At 36.3% G+C, this 23534-nt stretch overlaps 2 protein-coding genes across 3 annotated transcripts in view; both read left to right on the top strand.

Annotated features, from left to right (window-relative positions):
- Positions 1 to 23534, top strand: part of LOC101882393 (uncharacterized) — a 768785-nt gene that overhangs the window by 92395 nt on the left and 652856 nt on the right. The window lies entirely within an intron of this gene.
- si:dkey-30c15.2 lies at positions 1825 to 18955 on the top strand. Of its 2 annotated transcripts, none has more exon segments than NM_001110381.1 (12): positions 1825 to 1963; positions 2225 to 2268; positions 4459 to 4522; positions 8798 to 8935; positions 12068 to 12175; positions 13719 to 13765; positions 13879 to 14019; positions 14099 to 14150; positions 14228 to 14299; positions 16514 to 16652; positions 16749 to 16819; positions 18545 to 18955. In NM_001110381.1, coding segments are annotated over 12 exon segments (1068 nt in total). In that variant the 5' UTR covers positions 1825 to 1924; the 3' UTR covers positions 18698 to 18955.

The raw sequence follows: 23534 nt of genomic DNA, 5'->3' as shown, positions 1-23534 counted from the left end.
TAGAACTGCTGAGTCATTTAATTGAATTTTCACACATAACCATCTATAAAGGTTAACAGATGATCAACTGATTACTGATCAACAACAACAAGATAAAAAAAACAGTGCTGGTGTAGATAAAGTGTGTATTGGGACTGGTCCCTGTAGCCAATTCCTTCATGTTGTGAACTTTACTTCCATGAAAGCACACCATGCCACAAAACTCAAATATTAAGGCAGTTCTGAAGATGATTGTGGGTATTATTCAATTTTTTACGTATCAAAGAAAGGTAGACCAATTCTATTCAGCGGTTTTCAAAATAATATACGTGTAGCAAATCATAACATTATACGATTTCTAAAGGATCGCGTGGAAAAGGGTGCCAGAAAGTATCAGAAGGATACTTTAAATCCCTGGAACAGATCACACTCTAAATAGGCTATATATATATAATTATAATAATAATTAATTAATAATATATATTGAGCACCCTTCTGAAAAATCCAGCTTAAACCAGCCTAGGCTGGTTGGCTGGTTTTAGCTGGTCGACCTGGTTTTAGAGGGGTTTTGGCCATTTCCAGGCTGGTTTCTAGCTATTTCCAGCCTGGTCTTAGCTGGTCAGGCTGGAAAATGACCTGGTAAATCCAGCTAAAGCCAGCTTGACCAGCCTGATTTAAGCTGGAAATAGCTGGTTTTGGCTGGGCTCCCAGCCTGGCTAGGCTGGTCAAGCTGGTTTTAGCTGGTCATCTCTCAGCCTGACCAGCTAAGACCAGGCTGGAAATGGCTGGAAACCAGCCTGGCAATGGCCAAAACCCCTCTAAAACCAGCCTGGTCGACCAGCTAAAACCAGCCAACCAGCCTAGGCTGGTTTAAGCTGGATTTTTCAGTAGGGATAAGGAAAAAAAAACAGTAAAAGTCATTCTTTACAATATACATTTATTATATTGTACAGCAACAATGCTTCCCAGGTAGCAAATAATTCTGGCCCAGATTTGGCACAGCAGGCGTTCGTCCGGCACTGGCATAGAGCATATGTGGGCCAAACATAACATGGCGCTGGTTTGGCAGAGATGGCACCGTCAGGCGGCACGCAAGACTTAGCTAGATATCAAAAGTAGTATTTGGAGCAGATGTTAAAAAAATAAATGTGTACCACGCAAGTTTGACGTATAATGACCCACTTTTAAAAAGCATTTAATTTATTTTTGAGTAAAAAAAAATCTACCAATCAGGCCGCTTCGAGAAAAAGCACGCCAAAAGCGAAATGCTTCATTGGTTTATCAAAATCATTGCAGTCGTGGCACACAAACATATTTGGCCCAGTTATGGGTTGTTAACTTGGCTGAGACTTGGCCCATGGTGCATGTTTGGCCCTTTATGGAAGCAAGACTTGGTCAGTCATGTACCGTAATTCACTGCGGCATGTGGGTCAAGCAAAAACTGATAGTGAGGGCCAGATAAAATTTGCTATGTGGATTGTACAGCAGTTATTAATCATAGTTAAACTCTAATACATTATTAAGATTGTTACATAAATGCACCGCGAGTAACGAACTAACAATCAATAACTTTATTTTCATTAACTATCTTTAGCAAACAGGATTATAAAAAATGTCTTGTTCAATGTTTGTTCATGTTAGTAAATGCAATTAACTAATAGGTCTACAGCGTTAGTGTAAAGCGTTACCCAAAAATATTACTGTTTCTCCAATTCTATGCAGGGCAAAATCTATAATGTCAAATATATTTGGCTGTACCCGCATAAACATGGTTATGAAAGCTATTAAAGTGACGCAGCTGCGTAGGTACAGGTGAGAAAACAGACGTCACGTGATTAGTTCAACGCTCAGGTAAGGGTAAAGCGCGCGGGACTGCAGTCAGTCTGAGCAGGACTCGCAGATACACAACAAGCTGGCATGTAGTCACGGAATAAACATCTTCGCCATGAATTTAAGCAGTGGATTATCAGATGAGGACGAAAGGGTAATGTACAAGTAACTTTAAAATTAATCACACACATGAAGTCTACGAGAATACAATGTGTTAAAGCTTCGTATGGTTATTCATATTCGTCGCGTTTTACCTCTGTGAGTCCTTTAAGTATATTTAAGCAACAAAATAAATGCATATTGTTATATTTCTTTTCTATTTTAAATGACAGACAAAGCTTTCGATATCATAACATCATATTAAAATGGAAGGTTTATTACTGTATTTTCATATTTTTCTTGGTTGCACACACAGGTTATTATTTTGTCTTGGATCTACGTCTCGTCTTTAAGTTTGAGGTGAGAAATACTTGTGTTTATTCCACTGACATGTGAGGCAGCATGTGTTCCAGCATTGTTTAAGGAAATGGCTAATTGTTACATAAGAGATCTTGATCTGCAGGGTTAATGGAATACGCATATTATGCATTGAAATCAACGAAGAGTTTTGTGCAAATACTCGAAGACAAATCATTTTGGACATTTGAATCATACTTGTGACACCCTACAGTAAAAAAACTTATATAAAGTAGGTTATTTAATAATAAATAATAGGTTACTCATTGTTAATAAATGCTACAGCGTTAGAAATGACGAAACCTGCAAAAAAAAACAAATATATACGCAAATATATGAATAAAAGAGTAAATAAATCTATGAATTTATGCCTTAATAAATATGCAAATAAATGTATATAAAAATCCTGCATAAATTAATATAAACACAATTAACATTGCAGGCAGGTAAATAATTTAATAAATTACACGAATGTTGGGGGAATAAGTCAGTGTTATGTTGACCTGAGGAAAAGTAAATACGGAACTGCGTTCAAGAAATGAATAAATATTTGAAAGGGGGAAATAAACATTCAGTTTAGCATTTGTGTAACTTATTTAATTATTTACCTGCCTGCACTATTATATATTTAAATATTTATTTATGCAGATGATTTATTTATTTATTTGCATATTTATTATTTTATTTATGCATGAATTTATGGATGTACTTACTGATTAATGAATGTATTTGCATAATTATTTGTTTATTGTTTTTGCAGGTTTCATCCTCCATAAAACATTAGGGGGTCACGATATTGGACAAATATGAGTGTGTGATCGCTTGTATTTCTGCAATATATATTGCGATATACTTTGTTATACTTGGAAAAAAAATTGGTCAGACTTTATTTTAAGATTAAGTTCTTGCTTTACATTTTTACTTTTGCTTTAATAAACTCCTAATTTGCTCCTTATTAATAGTTATTAAGGTAGTTTAGGCATTGGGTTTGTATTAGGCATGTTGAATAAGATCATACAGACCATGTGCTTTATAAGTAGCAGCCAATATCTCAATAACATGCATGCTAATAAGCAACTAGTTAATAGTGAGAATGGGTCTCTAAAGTGCAGGGGTGAATTTAACCAATAAGCAAGGTATTGCTTATTGGGCCGCTTAGGGCCCCAGGAAATCTGGGGGCCCCCAATAGATGTCTAGAAGTCTAAATTATACCTATAAACTATATAAAACATCCTTTCCTATCAGATTTTGTATGGTGAGAGTTAAACAAATACCATTTTAACGTAATTAAATATTATTTCATAAACAATCAAATATATTATTTTGATAATGTAAGGTTTTGTAATAATAATACTACAAAATAAAATATCCATCATGGAGCAGTCCAGCAGTCAAATTTATAAAAAAAAAAATCATGTATTATTTTTAGTTGTAAATTCATTTTACTATAAATCAAGAAATCATTTAGATTTCTGTGTGGAGTTTGCATGTTCTCTCCGTGTTCGCATGGGTTTCCTCCGGGTGCTCCGGTTTCCTCTACAAGTCCAGACATGCGTTATAGGTGATTAAATTAAATAAACTAAATTGGCCGTAATGTGTGAGTCTGTATAAGTGTTTCCCAGTACTGGGTTGTGGCTAGAAGGCCATCTGCTGCGTGAAAGATATATGGTGGAATAGTTGGCAGTTCATTCCGCTGTGGCAACCTCTAAAATAGAGGCCTATTTACACTTCTGCATCAAGCGCTTTCCACAAGATGGAAAGTTTTGCTTTGTGCTTACATGATTAAAGATGTTGCACGACGCTGGAAGTGTTATTGCAGAGCAACACTTGTATGCGCCGTGGGTCAGGCCGGTCACTCAACGCAGAAGTGTAAACCAGGCAAGCGAAGGAAAACGGATGAATGAATATGAAAAGAGTCAAATGAATGTGAATAACTAAACATATTTTACACAGTAAAATTATATTTAAGGGTTTTTAACAATGTGTTAATTTCTTAAGTTGTTTATAATGTGTTATAATCTTTAGTGTTTTATGTGTGGTTGTTTTTGCATGTTGCGCTGCACTTACGTGACTTTATTACATTTATCGCATTGCTGAACTCTGTGAATGTTAGCTGTCAGGAATGTATGGTTATTATTTCGGTCACATTTTGTCACGGTACACTGATCTGTGCACTTTTTCTTTCTGTTCCAGTCTGATAGGCAGCTGTTCTGTTGTGGTGGTGTCCATTATAAAGAGAAAGCATCTCAATGAACAGGTGAGACACAAACAAATGCAAATCAAACTGTTGCTAATGTGCTTGGCATCACTATATTCTTAACAGATGCATATTTTGAATACTTACATTTCCGCTGATAATCTGAATGGGAAAATCAATAGAAATGAAGCATGCTCCAAGTTAAGTTTAAAGCAAATACGTGTCCAACTATCGCTGCGTACGTCAACAGTGCGGGTCAATATTGGCTAACAGTGTGCCAGTGCTCACATAGGCACAGGCTGGCAACGAAACTTTTATCAACACAACATGCTTCAGATAAACCTTTAGCAAAGTTCACCTTTTGAATGCAAAAAACTTTTGGAAAGATTTCATTGAATCAGGCTTCTCCTTTTGCAAATATGCAGGATGTTTTTAGAGGACCATATCTTCGAGATGTTTTTCTCAAGTGTGTAATATGCACGACCCAAATTCCTACATCCTAAGAGACATCATGTCTGCATAACTGCTTTTCCTACATGACTGCCACTAATAGATGAATCTAAAACAACAACACAAATGAACATGATTTTGAAATAGCTTAAACTGTTTCATTTCAGTTTTGTGGTTGTTTATACAATATACAATATAATATTTATTTATAAAGCACATTTAAAAACAACCAAGGTTGACCAAAGTGCTGTACATAGGTGCACTAAAGACAGAGAAGCAGAATATAAAAGAAACATTTAACAATTAAAAGCAGTAAAACAGTGATCAAGGAGTATTTAAAGCGAGAGAAAAAATAGAACAGACTTAAACATGGAAATGGAGAGAGAGATTCTAATGTGAATTGGTAGACTGTTCCAGATTTTAGAACCAGCAACAGCAAACGCTCTACCACCTCCTTTTTTAAGGCGTGTTCTGGGCATGATGAGTAAATTGAGATTATAAGAGCTCAATGATCGAGAGGGGGTATATGGACAAAGCAAGTCAGTAAGGTACTGAGGAGCAAGATTATTGATGGCTTTGTAAACAAATATTAAAATTGTAAAATCAATTCTGTATTTAATGGGTAACCAGTGAAGTGTAGTTAATATTGGAGTTACCGACTCATATTTACAGGTGCCAGAGAGTAGTTTAGCAGCTGCATTTTGTACCAGCTGCAGACGAGAGAGAGAAAACTGAGAAATACCACAATAGAGAGATTTACAGTAATCTAGACGTGTTGTTATGAAGGCATGAGTCACCGTTTGAAAATTTCTCTGGGATAAAAATGGCTTGACTAGACAGTTTCTGAGGTGGTAAAAGCAGGATTTTATGACAGTGCTGATCTGTTTGTCAAATTTTAAGTTTTCATCAAACATAACACTGAGTTTTCGTGCACACTGCACATATGTGGGGCCAAAGATCTCATTTTGACATTTAACAGAGAATTTTCCTTGTGCCCAAATTCAACTACTTCAGTTTTATTTTCGTTTAAATAAAAAAAAAAAAAAAAAACAATAGCTTGAGAAAGCCAAAGCCAAAGTTTAAGCTCCTATGAGCAAGCCAGGAGTGGTTGTAAGCCATTTACACCTTTTTGTTTTAGAGGAAAATATATCTGAGCGTCATCAGCATATAGATGAAAGGAAACTTTATATTTATTGCATATGGAAGCTAGGGGGAGCATATACAGGGTGAACAACACAGGCCCAAGGATTGATCCCTGTGGAACTCCATAGTTGAGAGGCATATTGGATGAGGATTGATGGCCAATGCGCGCACCAAAACATCTATTGGTCAAATAAGAACGGAACCACTCTAAAACTGTGCCACGAAGGCCCACAGCTGTCTCTAGACGTGTCAATTAGACCTTGTGGTCATTCAGGTCAAAAGCAGAACTTAAGACTGTCATAGTGTTGAGTGCATTAGCCCAACTTTACAGTGGTTCCAGAAGCCTTTTTCCCTGTAGGGATTCAAAAAAAAAAAGTTCATTTATTAATTTATTTTCATAAGCTTATCTGGGGCCGAGTCGCAGGGGCAGCAGTCTAAGGAGAGAACCCCAGACTTCCCGCTCCCCAGACACTTCCTCCAGCTACTCTGGGAGGATCCCGAGGCGTTTCCAAGCCAGCAAAGAGACATAGTCCTTCCGGCGTGTTCTGGATCTTTCCCCGAGGCCTCCTCCCGGTGGGACATGCCTGGAACACCTCCCTAGGTAGGCGTCTCGTAGGCACTTGAAACTGATGCCCGAGCCACCTTAGCTGACTTCCCTCGGTGTGGAGGAGCAGCGGCTCTACTCCGAGCTCCTCCCACGTGACAGAGCTCCTCACCCTATCTATAAGGGTGCACCATGCGAAGGAAACTAATTTCAGCCGCTTGTATCAGAGATATTGTCCTTTTGGTTATGAACCAAAGCTCGTGACCATAAGTGAGAGTAGGAACATAGATTAACTGGTAAATCGAGAGATTTGCCTTTCAGTTCAGCTCCTTCTTTACCACAACAGATCGATACATCGACCGTATTACTGCTGCTGCTGCACCAATCTGCCGGTCAATCTCACGTTCCATTCTTCCCTCACTCGTGAACAAAACCCCAAGATACTTGAAGTCCTCCACCTAGGGTAAGGACTTTCCTCCAACCTAGAGATGGCAAACCACCTTTTTCTGATGGAGAACCACGGCCTCGGACTTGGAGGTGCTGATTCTCATCCCAGCTTCAATGAAGCCAACAGAACAACATCATCAGCGAATAACGAAGATAAGATTCTATGGGCCCTGAACCAAACCCCCTCAAGCCCAAGGCTGCACTTTGAAATTCTGTCCATAAAAATTATGAACAGAATTGGTGACAAAGTGCAGCCCTGCCAGAGTTCAACATGCAGTGGAAACAAGTCTGACTTATTACCGGCAATGCTAACCAAACTCCTACTCTGTTTATACAGGGACGAGACAGCTCTTAACAGGGCGCCTCTGACCCCGTACTCCCAAAGCACCTTCCACAGAATACCATGAGAGTTACAGTCGAATGCCTTCTCCAAGTCCACAAGACACATGTGGACTGGTTGGGCATACTCCCATGAACCCTCGAGCACCCTGGTGAGGGTATAGAGCTGGTCCAGTGTTCCACAGACTGGACGAAAACCGTATTGTTCCTCCTGGATCCTAGGTTCAACCATCGGCCAGATCCTCCTCTCCAGTACCCTGGCTTATTCTTTCCCCGGGAGGCTGAGGAGTGTGATCCCCCTATAGTTGGAGCACACCCTCCGGTTGTACTGTGATGTTGTGGAAATATAAAGCATTTGTAAAATGGAAATTTTGCGGTTCGCCATGGCAGATGATTAGAACAAAAACTCCTTTTAAGATGGAAAAGAGCTTTTATTGTGTGTTGTGGTGCTTAGTACACAATTTAAGGGTGAATAACTACTTACAGAAATTTCATTTTATCTTGAGCTAACCCTTAAAATTAAAGGGATATTAGGTTTCCATCATATGCTTGAGGACTGGGCTTTGTAGAAACCAGAACACAATCAGCGCATTTTAGACAGACTGGAAAAAGAGCTGCTGCAATAATCTACAGAACATAAAAAACAATGTGTTTTTTTTTTAATTAACATGTCAATAAACAGGGCGAAGTAGTGGAGCAGTAGGAAGTGCTGTCGCAATACAGCAAGAAGGTCGCTGGTTCGAGCTTCGGCTCAGTTGGCGTTTCTGTGAGGAGTTTGCATGTGCTCCCTGCCTTCGCGTGGGTTTCCTCCGGGGGCTCCGGTTTCCCCCACAGTCCAAAGACATGCGGTACAGGTGAATTGGGTAGGCTAAATTGTCCGTAGTGTATGAGTGTGTGTGTGAATGTGTGTGTGGATGTTTCCCAGAGATGGGTTGCGGCTGTAAGGACATCCGCTGCGTTAAAACCTGCTGGATAAGTTAGGGGTTCATTCCGCTGTGGTGACCCCGGATTAATAAAGGGACTAAGCCAACGAGAAAATGAATGAATGAATGTCAATAAACAAAATAATGAGCTTTTCATCATTTCTATCATTCCTATTATTGCTGTCAATCCCCATTACTGATCGCTTTTGTTTTTATTTTTATCTGTATTATTCTTGCTTCATTTTTTGATATTAAGATCTATAATCATATGCTTTTATGATCTCTTATTTATAAACGTTGACCTGTCCACACAGTAATCTTTCCATGCACACACACACACATGCCTAGCTATATCTGATTGTTGTTGTTTTTTTCTCTGTCACTATTCTGTTTTCCATTTGTATGTGATTTCTTGTCATTCATGTACTTCTTTGCATAATAATAATTGAAAAAAGAATAGCATAATTGATCATTGTTCTTGTGTTTCAGGCTAAGCCTCTTGCTCAGCTGGCCCTGGCAGATTTCTTGGCTTCGCTTGTTTTGATGGGCACTGCCATTCCTAATTTGCCTTATGAATTGTGGCCACTCAGTGAAAAGCTGTGCAACATCGGACTGCCGTTATCTTTGGTGAGAAACTGCTGACACAGAAACATACACACATACGATCACATGTACAGTACAGTTACCTAATCAAAATGATGATTCATGCTAACAAGTAATCTTTAAAATCTCCAAGAAGTGATGCAGAAAAATAAATATTCGTAGGTTGTATATGTGCACAACACAACACCCTCTATAATGCTTGAATGATGTCCCTGTTATGCAACAACTTCATTAAACAGCTGGGAAATGAGCATCTTGGTAATAGTGAGATCTTGGTGTAAAGTTACCTTCAGACCTTCTGCTCTGAGCGGTTGAGATTTCCTGCATTGTTGCCTGTTGGCAAACAATTGAAGATGCTCATATATGAACCTGTTGAACAACTGAGTCATGCAGTGGCCTGTAAAACACTCCGAGTTGACACAGTGGGACAGTAAAACTTGAGTTTATGATTTACAGGAGGATATTCAATTAGGTGGACACCATAGAAAATCCACACTTTAGTTACACATCTTGATTTTTTTGTTAAAGAGAGCAAGGTCATTTTTACAGTATTTTCATGTAATAATTTAATAATAAATAAAAGCCTAATTTTAAGGTTAACATTATTAGGCTCCTTAAAGAAGATGTTTTCAACTAATTTCTAAACACAATAGTTTTTATAACTCTTTTCTAATTACTGATTTCTTTAATCTTTGTTATAATGACAGTAAATAATATATATATATATATATATATTTATTTTTTATTTTTTTAAGATTTATTTTTGGCCTTCTTGCCATTATTATTAGATAGGACAGTATTGAGACAGGAAGCAAAGTGGGAGTAGGTTAGGGAAATGTCATCAAGCCGGGATTCGAACTCACGACGCCCTGATGTGCTATTGCATCAAATGTCGACACGCTAACCACTAGGCTATTGCACTGACTAACAGTAAATAATATTTGAATAGATATTTTTCAAGACACCAGTATTTAGCTCAAAGTGACATTTAAAGGCTTAACTAGGTTAATTAGGCAAGGGTAATTAGGCAACTCATCGTATAACAGTGCAGGCCCGTAGCCAGCCTGGTGAAAGGAGTGGTTCTTTTTTCTCAAAATGTGGACCTTTATACAGTTATTCACCTCATTTTCCATTTAATTATGAGATTTAAATACTGAATTTATGTGACATTTTTAGCACTATTTAAGCTGGATTAACTTGTCAGATGGTCATCATAACCACATTTTTTGATGTAGCAAAAATATTTCCTAAATATTTAGAATAAAAAAATGACATATTTATTTTTAAAATACAAATGTATAAAATCTTTTATCATTAGAAAAAAGCTTTAAATTAAAAACTGTAGCTTATTGTAATTCATTAATTACATTTTCAACTCATTTTTATTTCTATAGCGCTTTTACAATGTAAATTGTGTCAAAGCAGCTTCACATAGAAGATCATAGTAAATTGAAACGGTGTCAGTTCAGTTTTCAGTGTTTAAGTTCAGTTCAGTTTAGCTCAGTTCAGGATATGGCCTGGTCCAGGATTATGGAAACCTTGGGATCATCTCGTCGCTGGTCTTGGATCCAATCAGTGGCGCTGCATAGTCTGGGGGCCTCGGGATGATTATCCCCAGGTGCAAATAGAGAATAAAGAGAATAATAAGTGTAGCTGCTGTTCATAGTGGATATAAACAAGCTGTTCATATTGTATGTATATGTATGCTGTTCATAGTGTATATAAACGAGATGCAGAAACCTGCATGGGGCACATTCATGTATTATACCGCTAAGTGAAACTCTGAGTGTATGCTTTACTAAAAAGGTCTTTGATCTAGTTTTGAACTGCGAGAGTGTGTCTGAGCCTCGGACATTATCAGGAAGGCTATTCTAGAGTTTTTCATTAAGCAAATAACAAACTGGCCAACACATTTAACTTCCCTCAGTCAGAAACATAATAATAATAATGTTAAGGTTGTCTGTATGTTTTTATGTTCTGCAGAGCAGAAACCTGCTGAAAAACAGCATTCATCCTGAGTCAGGCCCCATTATCTTTTAATCATTTCCTGTTGAAAAATTATAAATAAATGAAATAATAATAATAATTTAAGGTAGCATGGTGGCGCAGTGGTTAGCACGATCGCCTCACAGCAAGAAGGTTGCTGGTTTGAGCCTCAGCTAGGTCAGTTGGCGTTTCTTTGTGGAGTTTGTATGTTCACCCTGTGTTTGCGTGGGTTTCCTCGGGGTGCTTCGGTTTCCCCCATAAGTCCAAAGACATGCATTATAGGTGAATTGGGTAGGCTAAATTGTTTCTAGTGTATGAGTGAGTGTGAATGAGTGTGTATGGATGTTTCCCAGAGATGGGTTGCAGCTGGAAGTGCATCCGTTGCGTAAAACATATGCTGAATAAGTTGGCGGTTCATTCCCCTGTGGCAACCCCAGATTAATAAAGAGACTAAGTCGAAAAAAAGCTTCACATTTTTTGCTCTTATCTCTTGTAAAAGTGCTTCACACTTTTTTTATTTGTCATGTTTTCTTTCTAGAGTAAAGTCTAAGATTAATAGAATAAAACTTACTTGCCAAATGTTTTCTCTTTTTAAAACAAAAATACAGTAGCGAAAGATGACTTCTCTTATGTCAGATGTTTTCTTGCACAGCTCGATGTCGGATTCTTGAAAAATAATTGTTTGCTGATCAACTGAAGTCCCACCAGGATTTAGCTTGGTCTTAAAGCCTTTTTGATGGGTTATTCTTACTATTTATGATGGCATAGCAGTCAAAATAGGACAAATGAGCTCATGTATGGGACCTTTGTCAGTAAGAAGTGGCTACGGGCCTGCAGTGGTTTGTTCTGCAGACACTTGAAAAAAATACTGCTTAAGGAGCTAATAATATGGACCTTAAAATGGTGTTAAAATATTAAAAACTGCTTTTATTCTAGTCGAAATAAAACAAATAGGACTTTCTCCAGAAGGAAAAATATTTTAGGAAATACTGTGAAAAATTCCTTGCTCTGTTAAACATCATTTGGGAAATATTTGAAAACAAAATTCACAGGAAGGCGAATAATTTTGATGTCAAACACGTTTAAATGAAGATAACTGTGTGTTAAACCCGTCTCTGCAGATGTGATGAACTTTATTAACTGAAGCGTTAACTCTCTGTGTTTCCTCAGGCTTTTTACTGCATCTCTTTTCTGCTAGTCATCATTTATGCCTGTGAATCGGCACATGCATTTCAAGGATGGAGGAAAAACACTGAGCAGGAAGCATTTGAAGTGCAGGTGAACACACATGCACACACACATGCACATGCACACGCACACACACAGACACACACACACAGACACACACACACACACACACACACACTACTTGTCACAGTTTTATAAATAAGTCAGTGTCACGTTTATTGTCTACCACTGACAGCAGGTATGAATGCCCTGTAACTCAGGGTATGAGATCAGTCCGGCTGTGCCACATTCATCTCATATTTCCTTCATGTACCCACATATAATTATCCCTGCGCAGTACATTTCTTAGAAACACACTAGTTCTTTCCACCTGATCTAATAATTGTCAATGCTTTAATTTATGTAATTTACTCATATTAAGTAATGTTTAATAAGTTTCGATGAAATCCTGTTTATTTAGATCTGTGTTATCATTAAAAGAAACTAAAACCAAAAAATATATTTTTGTATTTTTTGTTAGTTGAAATTACATAAAATTTTAATTTGGCTCATATGAAACTTTAAAAAAAAATTTAGTTTAATTTGCTGAACTTAAATTAGTGCTGTTTAAAATTATATATTTTTTATCAGAAACTAGTAGAAATGACAAGCACAAAACGTGGAGAAAAAATGTATTTATTAATTTATTTTTATCTAATTATTTATTTGTATTTGTATTTATTTTTATTTTTTTATTTTTAATCAATTTATTTATTTTTATTTATTTATTTAATTTATTTTTATATTTATTTTATTTGTTTACTTTTATTTATTAATTTATTTATCTTCTTTGTCTATTTAATTATTTTTATTTAATTATTTTATTTAATTTTATTTAATTATTTATTTATTTTTATTTTGTTAATTTTTTTATTATTTTTTATTATTAATTAATTAATTTATATTTATTTGTTTTATTTATTTATATTTATTTTTTTTACTATTATATACATTAATAATTATATTTATATATTATATTTATAAAAAATATTTTCAGATTACTATATATATTTTTTATATTTGTTTCTATATTTTTATTAGTGCTGGGCAAAGATTAATCTTGATTAATCTTATCCAAAATAAGTTTGTTTTGATGTAATACATGTATGTGTATTATAGATATTTATTATGTATGTGTGATACACACGCACAGCTTTGTCATATATATATATATATATATATATATATATATATATATATATATATATATATATATATATATATACACACACACACGTGTGATGAGATTATGAGATTAAGTGCATCTCACTAAGTGCAAACATGTAAATATATTTTTATATCTTTTCAATAAAAATCACACTAAACAGCAAGTTACAGTAGAAATGATTGTAGACGGTAAACAGTACTGCAAAATAGGTGATGAGATAGGTAGGGTGAAGTGGAGGAAACAGTATTGAGGTAGAATGGGAGATATAAACAAGATACTATGTAAATGTAAGACAATAAATAAAAAATATTGCAAAATAAACATAATAAATATACAGGGTACACAGACATATATTATGTCAAAACAAACTGTGCCCAGCACTGTTTTTTGTACAATTTTTTAAAAAGTATGCATCTTTTGTCACAGTTATCACGCAGAAGACGAAGGTTTTGTCTCATCTACATTATTGCGTGGTGAGTAGCTTTTATAAAGGCATTTAAATATATATATATATTTTTTGTAATTAATGTTGAAGCATTTGTATATTCACAGATATACACGTTTGCTCTGTATGCCATTTCCATAGGGCTGTGCCAATAATCGGATACCTCATCTACATAAACACTGTGCAAATTATGCAGGCTACTCTCACTGCATCATGTGAAAAGGGACACATGACAATACTAAAATCTGGCAACCGAGGACCCACCGCCCGGTTCTGTAACAGGTGACAGTGAGTTTCTGTCTGTGAGCTTAAGTATGTGCTTACAGTACTTTTCTAAACGCATGTGTGTTTCCTCTGGCAGCTGCATTCTCTTCCTGCATCTCACAAATGAAAATGACTCCTGCACAACAGTGGTAAGACACTTACCGACAACTAGTTCTGCTGAATCCCCTCTGCCGCTGTTTCCTTCATCTTGACTTTTGTCCAACAGGATAGGGCTCACTCCGAGTTCATCCGAATCTTCACGCTAAGCAGTGTGTTGATCGTCATCATCAGCTGCACAGTGGGTACACACACATTCACAGATAGAAGTGGCTAAAATAAACATTATGTTGTACTTGAAAAGCGTCTTTAAAATGCCTATTTATGCTGTTTAAATGTTATTTAATGGAGGATTACATCCATCCAATATCAGAAAGCACTTTTCATTTACATATTTTAATTTGATCTCACAGTGTCTAAAAAGATTTATTCAAGAATCTTGTCTCTCTAAAACCCCGCCTTTTTTCTAAACCCAAAGTCTGCTCTATTCTGATTGGTCAGATGATAGACCTAGTCTGTTGTGATTGGTCGACTACTTACAGCTTGTGTTAGAAACCAAATGCTGATTAGCATATCTGAATTTGGCTTCTTCAGCCCTTGGATGTAGATCATCGATGTACACAGTAATGATAACATTGTTTTACCGTATCGATTCCAGAGTTTTTGGATGTGCTTTCAAAGTCGATTTGACTTTTTTGTCTTCAAACTTGTTTTTAACATAAATTAAACTCTTCCAGGCAATTACAATCACAAATTTGAAAGTTAAATTAGACCCTACACTAACTGGCCACTTTATTAGGTACATCTTACTAGTACCGGGTTGGACCCCCTTTTGCCTTCAGAACTGACTTAATCCTTCATGGCAAAGATTCAACAAGGAGCTGGAAATATTCCTCAGAGATTTTGCTCCTTATTGACAAGATAGCATTATGCAGTTGCTGTAGATTTGTCGGCTGCACATTTATGATACGAATCTCCCATTTCACCATATCTGGTCCTCTATTGGATTGAGATCTGGTGACTGTGGAGGCCATTTGAGTAAAATGAACTCTTTGTCATGATCAAGAAACCAGGGGGGAGGGAAGGTGTGCGCCAACTGAAGAGCGGGTTGTACAATAGGTTCGGTGCGCATGGGGACTAAACCAAAAAGCTAGGGGATCCCATTTTCATTTAAAATGGGATTGTTGGCAGGTATAGAACAATGACTGTAAAAAATATGGACGACGCGACAGCCCTTTTTCCCATTGAACGCCTTGAGGGCAAAATGCCTGCTTGACGGGCACAAACTGTCGCAAAAGACTGCTGAAATTGGAGCCAGACATGCGCAGAAGGACTGTCTGATGGAGCCAGAGGAGGAGCCGCGAAAATGAGCAGAGTCGAGCTTCCAATCAAACGCTTTATGTAAAATCAACTACGCCCCCCGAACTTCTCAGCATGCGTTTGCTGTCATATCAACACAAATGGAAGTAATAACGTTAACAAATATGAGGGTTTTATATATTAAATCGCGCCAGCTCCAGGCCGCAGCGCATAACTTACTCGCGGCGTCGCGGGCTGATTCCGGCTCGCATGCGGCAGCGCCTGCTCGCTCGGCCGCCGCATCTGGCTCGATTGACTTGGGCTGGAATTGGGTAGTGAGTCCAGGCATCCGGAGTACGTCCAGCAGAGGTAACATTAGTCAGTCTGAGCTCTAAGAGATAAGTCTCCGGCAGGCGAGAATCTAGCCGGAACTGTGTTTTGCTATCTGGGTGGCTAGGCGTGTATCAGCAAACTAATAAAGCCCGAAAAAAGCCCTGAACTTAGCGAATAAACAGTGTTCCACCAGGATCATGTATGTCAGAAACTATAGTTTACTGCTGAACTCATTTTGTCATGGTAAAATAACACAGAAATCGAATAATAACATTTCAGTCTACTTCAGTCTCCTGTCGAAGCTCAGACGCCGCGCTTTGGGAAACTGTCAATCACAGCTGTCAATCACGATGACACGCCCAGCATTAAATTACTTCTAAAAACAAACTGTTTACAAAAATGAAGATCTGCACCTATTTCAGCACAATAACCAGTGCCTTAATCGACCAGAACTATCTTTCGGGACATTTTATTGCATTTTATTTATTTGGGCTCAAGTCTCCTTCATTAACACGGAGGAGGCGGGCTTTATGACTTGTACTGCAGCCAGCCCCCAGGGGGCGATCTAACGGCCGAAACCTTCACTCAAACGCAGGCTTGCGGCACACTTGGTATAGAATCATTTTGTTTGTGCACTTTGACCTTTGAAAACTTTACAGATCTTTTACATTCACAAACAGCTCCTATGCATAAAAGGAAATATCCAAAAAGGCATATAAAGGGCGCTTATTAAGTGCATTGACATTCAGATATTTGTATATGTCCACTTACTTCTAGGGTCACTGCTGGTGTTTAATGTAAATAATCTTGTGTCGTCCTATAGGTGGTGTACTGTAAGTTACATAGCTGTTATAGGCATTATGAGAACACAAGCATGTTCACTATGTCACAGAGGCCTCCGGGTGGGATTTGGTCTTCGGCTCGATACATGATCCTTGTTGTCTTTTTCTGCTGGACACCAGGTCAGTATAAGAACATAGGTTTGCTTCAGTGGTACTGAATATGAATGGCTGTAATTCTCCTTTGAAACTAAATGATGTTTTGTGTAATCTTTTCAGCGCTGCTTCTCATCTCTCTGTCATTTGCACAAGCTAGGATAAGACATCTCTTCCCTCTCTACGTTTTACAGGTAAGACACAACAGTAAGTTATAGATCATGTTAAATAATCTATAAATCTTTAAATGCTGATTCATTCCAGAATAAAACAGGAGACACACTGAATGAACAAGCCACTGAATCATTCACTCTGCTGATTTGTTTAAATGCAGTTCTCAAGATTGACTGAATGAGTGAGTCACTGAATCATTCAGTCATTCACTTTGTTTAAATACAGTTCTTAAGAGTGACTGGATGAGTGAGTCACTGAATCATTCACTCCACTGATTTATTTAAATTAAGTTCTAAAGAGCGATTTTATAAATGATTCACTGAATCATTCAGTCATTCACTTTGTTAAAATACAGTTCTTAAGAGTGACTGGTGGAATGAGTCACTGAATCATTCACTTCACTGATTTGTTTCAATACAGTTTTTAATAATGACTGGATGAACGAGTCACTGAATCATTAACTCAACTGATTCATTTAAATAGAGTTCTCGAGAGTGACTTTATGAATGATTTACAGAATCATTTACGCAGTTGATTTTGTTTAAATAGTTTGCAAGAGTGACTGAATGAGTGAGTCACTGAATCATTCACTCTGCTGATTTGTTTAAATACAATTCTCAAGAGTGACTGGCCGAATGAGTCACTGAATCATTCACTCTGCTGATTCGTTTAAATACAGTTCTCAGGAGTCAGTTTATAAATGAGTCAGTGAACATCACTCTGCTGATTTGTTTACATACAGTTCTTAAGAGTGACTGGATGAGTGAGTCATTGAATCATTAACACCACTGATTCATTTAAAGAGTTCTAAAGAGCGATTTTTTTAAAGGATCCACTGAATCATTTAGTCATTCACTTTGTTTAAATACAGTTCTTAAGAGTGACCGGATGAATGGGTCACTGAATCATTCACTCTATTGATTCCTTTAAATAAAGTTCTCAAGAGTGACTTCATGAATGATTTACTGAATCATCACTCAGCAGATTTGTTTAAATACAGTTCTTAAGAGTGACTGGATGAGTGAGTCATTGAATCATTTACACCACTGATTAATTTAAAGAGTTCTAAAGAGCGATTTTTTTTAAAGGATTCACTGAATCATTTACTCATTCACTTTGTTTAAATACAGTTCTTAAGAGTGACCGGATGAATGGGTCACTGAATCATTCACTCTATTGATTCCTTTAAATAAAGTTCTCAAGAGTGACTTCATGAATGATTTATTGAATCATTCACTCAGCTGATTTGTTTAAATACAGTTCTCAAGAGTGACTGGATGAGTAAGTCACTTAATCATTCACTCCATTGATTTGTTTAAATACATTTCTCAAAACTGACTGTTTCCCAGAGATGGGTTGCGGCTGGAAGGGCATCCGCTGCGTAAAAACTTGCTGGATAAGTTGGTGGTTCATTCCGCTGTGGCGACCCCTATTTAATAAAGGGACTAAGCCAACAAGAAAATGAATAAATGAATGAATGAATGAATGAAAACTGACTATATGAATGAGTCACTAAATCATTCACTCAGCAGATTTGTTTAAATAGTTCTTAAAAGTGACTGGATGAATGAGTCGCCGAATCATTCAGTCCACTGATTCATTTAAATAGAGTTCTCAAGAGTGACTTTATGAATGATTCACTGAATCATTCACTCTGCTGATTTGTTTAAACAGTTCTTAAGAGTGACTGGACGAATTTCTAAAAATCACAGACCTTTTAACGGCGTGGCATGTTTTCTCCACAGGCGCTGTCAGTGTCGCTCCAGGGTTTTCTAAACAGTATTGTTTACGCATGGAGACGACAGAATTTCCGAGACGCCGTTCTGGGGGAACGCCTGCCTCTGATGGCCTATTCAAACAGAGCCTTCTTCGATCAGTCATTAAATGAGCCATCATAATAAAAACACAATCATGCAAAGGTCTGAATTAAAACACTGTTAGTTTAAATGTGTTCTATTTATTTGTGTATATATATTTTAGTGATAGCTGTTAAGAAATTGACTATTGTGCTATAAACCTTACTTGAAATGTAAAATAATAATAGCTGAGTCGGCAAAAAGACGTCGCTATTTTACATAAAACAGCAATATGATATGTAAACTCTGTATTATAGCATGTCTATCTGCAGTTTTTCTTAATAAAAGTTTGAGTTACAGCCACGTGCCAGTACTTTTTGTTCTTTTAGGACTTTTTGCTAGATCATCTCTTACCTAACAATGACGAAGCGAGGTATGCCACAGAGCCGGTTGTAAAAAATTGTTCCTGTGCCATAAAGAGTTTCAGTACAGAACAGTCAAATAAACAGAAGGGTTATGATGGTGTCACATGTCACCAATGATGTCACATGATGAGGCCCTGAAGATGCACACACACTCAGAAGCCAGCGCTTATCTAAAAGCAGAAAAACTGTTAGTCAAACAGGTTAAAATATAATGTAATCTAAGCAAGATTCGAGCTGATTCAAGTCAAGCTGTTGTGTTTACTGAAGTTTTACAACGGCTATTGGTGCTAAAGGGGACACGTTAAACATACTTTTGATTGCAAAAGTAATTTTGTTCTGAATATTGTGTAAATATTTCCCATATTTCCTGTTTGTATAAATTATAGTTCACCAAGTAAGAACCCTTCACTTTTAGATTGACAGATTTGTGCAAAAGTCTTAGGCTCCCATTGCTGGTGGTGCCCTAATACTCTTGCACAGTACTGCATATATGACTTACAGTTCTGGTATGAGTCCAAGTATGTTTATGCAACACTGCAATATTTTCAGACATGAAATGCACAGCATATTCAAGCAAGTATATTTATAATTCATGTATCGGCTTCATCTAAGCATGCAAGAAATGAGCTTTTACCACTGTGCCTTGTAAAGCATTGACTCGGGGGTTGTTTAGGTAATAATAAATGTTCTGGTTAAAAGCTTCTGTTAATGATCACTTCTTATCAGAAACGCGGCTGTTTTTGTAGCCTGGAGATACAGTAATAAATACATTCACTAAGAGTCTCATGCTGAACGGAATGAACATGAACATTGAGGATTATGGGGTCGCACTTTTGAAAGGAATAAGTGAAGTTTATTCATAAACGAATTTCGAGGGGATCACGTGATTATGATTGAACACGGCTGGTTCTGCATTAGCATGCATGATCCAGCAATCAGGCCATTCCTAACCCACTATAAAGAGCCAGGGTTTTCCACTAGTCATCGTCGATATGAAGAATCCCCTCTTCCTCTCTACCTCGTCACCTTTCCCTCCATAGGGTGGCACGGTGGCTCAGTGGTTAGCACTGTAGCCTCACAGCAAGAACGTCACCGGTTCTAGTCTTTTAACAGGGCGGTGGACGTTTCTGTGCCTAGTTTGCATGTTCTTCCCGTGCTCGCGTGGGTTTTTCCCGGGTCCTCCGGTTTCCTCCCACATTCCAGAAACATGCACAACAAGTGAATTGATCAATCTAAATTTTGCACTACAGTCAATCTCTCATCCTGCAGCATATCTCTTCATAGCATTCAATTTTTAGTCATCAGTAGGCCCACACGGAATCTGTGCGTGCAGAATTCCACAGATTTTCCGCAGAATTCCGCAGATTACTGCAGATTTTTAGCCCATCATTAATTCTGTTAATTTACTTGTGTAAATGTGTGTAAATCTAAATTTATTCAGTTTTTTAAATTAATTACAGTAATATTATTGACTAATATGAAAATGTTCATCTTATTTATGTACAATGCAGTTTGTCCAGTAATATTTTATGTCTTTTAGTAGATATATTATATGAGAGACTTGCTTTGTTTACCAAATAAAGTTAATCTAATTGAATTTGCAATTTAAACATTAAATACAAGGTAAAAATGTATTACTTTTTATTTAACTTATTAGGGTTTTAGTTATGATACTCCCAAAATAATTCCGCAGAAATCCGCAGATTTTTATCAAAATTCTCCGCAGAAATAGCAGGGAGCCAAGGGCTCAAGGACCTTTTGGGCTCAGGGCTCTCTCCCGGGACAGCATGCCAAACTTGCTTTTACTCAATCATCAGCTAAGTGTGAACTCTTGAAAAGGAGTTAAAATAGGAAAAAAAGTAAAAAAAATAAAAATAAGAGTGAATGTGTGTGTATTTTGTATACACATACCCCCGTATAATGTTTTCCCTCATTTTTGTTGAATGAAAAGGAGAGGAGATTTTTTCAGCACATTTCCAAAGATAATAGTTTTCAAACATAACTCATTTCTAATAACTGATTAATTTGATCAGTAATAATATTAATATTTGACTGGATATTTTTCAAGATATTAGTATTCAGCTTAAAGTGACATTTAAAGGCTTAACTAGGTCAATTAGGCATTTTAGGGTAATTAGGCAAATCATTGTATGATGATGTTTGTTCGGTAGACTATCGAATAAAAATATAGCTTAAGTGGGCTAATAATATTGAAATGTTTTTTTATTTATTTAAAACTGCTTTTATTCTAGCTGAAATCAAAGAAATCACACTTTCTCTAGAAGAACAATATTATAGGAAATGCGTGAAAATGTCCTTGCTCTGTTAAACATCATTTGGGAAAAATGTTAAAAAGAAAAAAAAAATCAAAGGAGGGCTTATAATTCTGACTTCAACTGTATATCCAAAAAGGAACTGTAAAATGCATAAATTAAATAACTATTTAAGTTAACAAGTTGTTAAAAATCTGATAATGAACAGTTGGGTGGCTGTGTATTTAAACAGAAATCATAGATTCGTGGGTGTTTCTACTTTTTATTTGCACTATGCACTGTAGAAATGACGAAATGATAAAAAGTCATGATATTCACAAATAATATTCATGATATTCTACAAATGTTTTTAAATTACTCAATTGTATTTTAATAAGTTAACCAGGGTTCAGCTACATCTTTAGGTTATGCAAAGTTTAACTTAATACTTTTAGTAAGTTTGAATGATACAAGTTGAGGTGACTCGAATACAGTTCCCAAGAGTGACTGGATGAATAGGTACACTGTAAAACCCAAAGAGTTAAGGTAACCCAAACCATTTGAGGAAACCGATTGCGACAAACCATTTAAGATTAAAAACTAATCCTAATGAGTACTGTGAACTTAATCCATTTGAGTAAACACAGCAATTTGAGCACAGTAAAACCCAATAGATGAAGAGAACTCAAACTAACAGTACTGTAAAACCCAGTAAGTTAAGGCAACTCAAACTGTTTGAGGAAACCAATTGCTACAAATCATTTGAGGTAAAAAAAAAAAACTAATATGAGTACTGTGAACGTAATGTACTCCATTTAAATTGAAGTATTGAGGTATTTAATATATATATATATATATATATATATATATATATATATATATATATATATATATATATATATATATACATATATATATATATATATATATATATATATATATATATATATATATATATATATATATATATATATATTACTTTAAACACTGAGTACAAAACTCTTTTCAAATGAGTAGAGTTAACTTTCAGTCAATTTTGAGTTAACTACACGGTCACACTTTATTTTGATGGTCCGTTTGTTGAAATAAGTTATACTGGATCTACATGCCAACTAATTCTCATTAGGTTATAAGTAGACTGTTAGGTTGTTAGGTTGTGGTTAGTGTTAGTGTAGTTAGCTAAATGTCTGTTGAAGGAGCAGAATCAACAGATATTAAGCAGACAGTCTACTAATATTAAAATGGACCATCAAAATAAAGTGTTACCAACTACACTCATATCATTTGACAAAGTTGACTGTTGTGTTTTAGAGTAAGAGTAAATAGTAAGTTTGAATGATACAAGTCGAGGTGACTAGAAAAGCTCATTTGATTCTTTAAAAAAAAATTCAAAGATTAAGGCATGCAGCAAGAATTGTTTATAGTGGGCTCTGCTCTTTTTATCTATTTTCTCGCAGCCTCATGAGCAGCTGTTGTGGTCCAGTGGTTAGCACATAAGATTATGACGCCTCCGACCTGGGTTTGATCCTCGTCTAAATAATTTCTTTTTTCATTTTTTTATTGTTAAGACCATTTGAACTTCTAAAGCAGCTGTTTTCTCAAAAAAGACGTAATAGTGTCATTAGAAACTGAATTGGAAATGACCTTATTTTAATATAGTCAGTCGTGAACTGAAGTGGGCCAGTCTGAGGCTTGAAACTCCAGGGCTGAAAAGGAGTCCCACTCCGGCCCTGTTTAATCCACTAACATTTATAAATAAAAACAAAAAACTAGCCAGCTAACTTAATTTCTTTATGTTCACTCAACACAAATCAATTGTGTGGAACCCAGTGTTTTTTTACAGTGTAACTTTATCACAAAATGGCACAAATGTGTGAAATGCATGAGAAATAGGAGGGAAAACGGGCTTGAAGTTTGGACAGGGCAGATAAAGTTTAATGTCTACAGTCATTATACGGCCATAAACAGCCTCCAGACAAACCATATCTGGATGTTTACACCTGCATTTGTGAAGAAAGAAAGAAAAACTCATAAAAAATACTGATGAAAAACAAAACTTGGGGGAATTTGTAAAGCCTATCATCATAACATCATGTAGTTACATATTTACTATATAATCTTTTCAATAATAAAAAGGGGGAAACAACAACAACAACAACAAAAAATATCTAGGGGTTTTTAAAGGGGTTTTTAGGTTATATTTTACAATGATAATGATGTCTGTAAATAAGTATGCACTGTCATGCAGAAAGAAAAAGGGAT

This window comes from Danio rerio, chromosome 18 (genome assembly GCF_052040795.2).
Source record: "Danio rerio strain M-AB ecotype USA chromosome 18, GRCz13ab, whole genome shotgun sequence".
NCBI classification, from domain to species: domain Eukaryota; kingdom Metazoa; phylum Chordata; class Actinopteri; order Cypriniformes; family Danionidae; genus Danio; species Danio rerio.
This window is presented reverse-complemented; position numbering and strand designations above follow the sequence as displayed.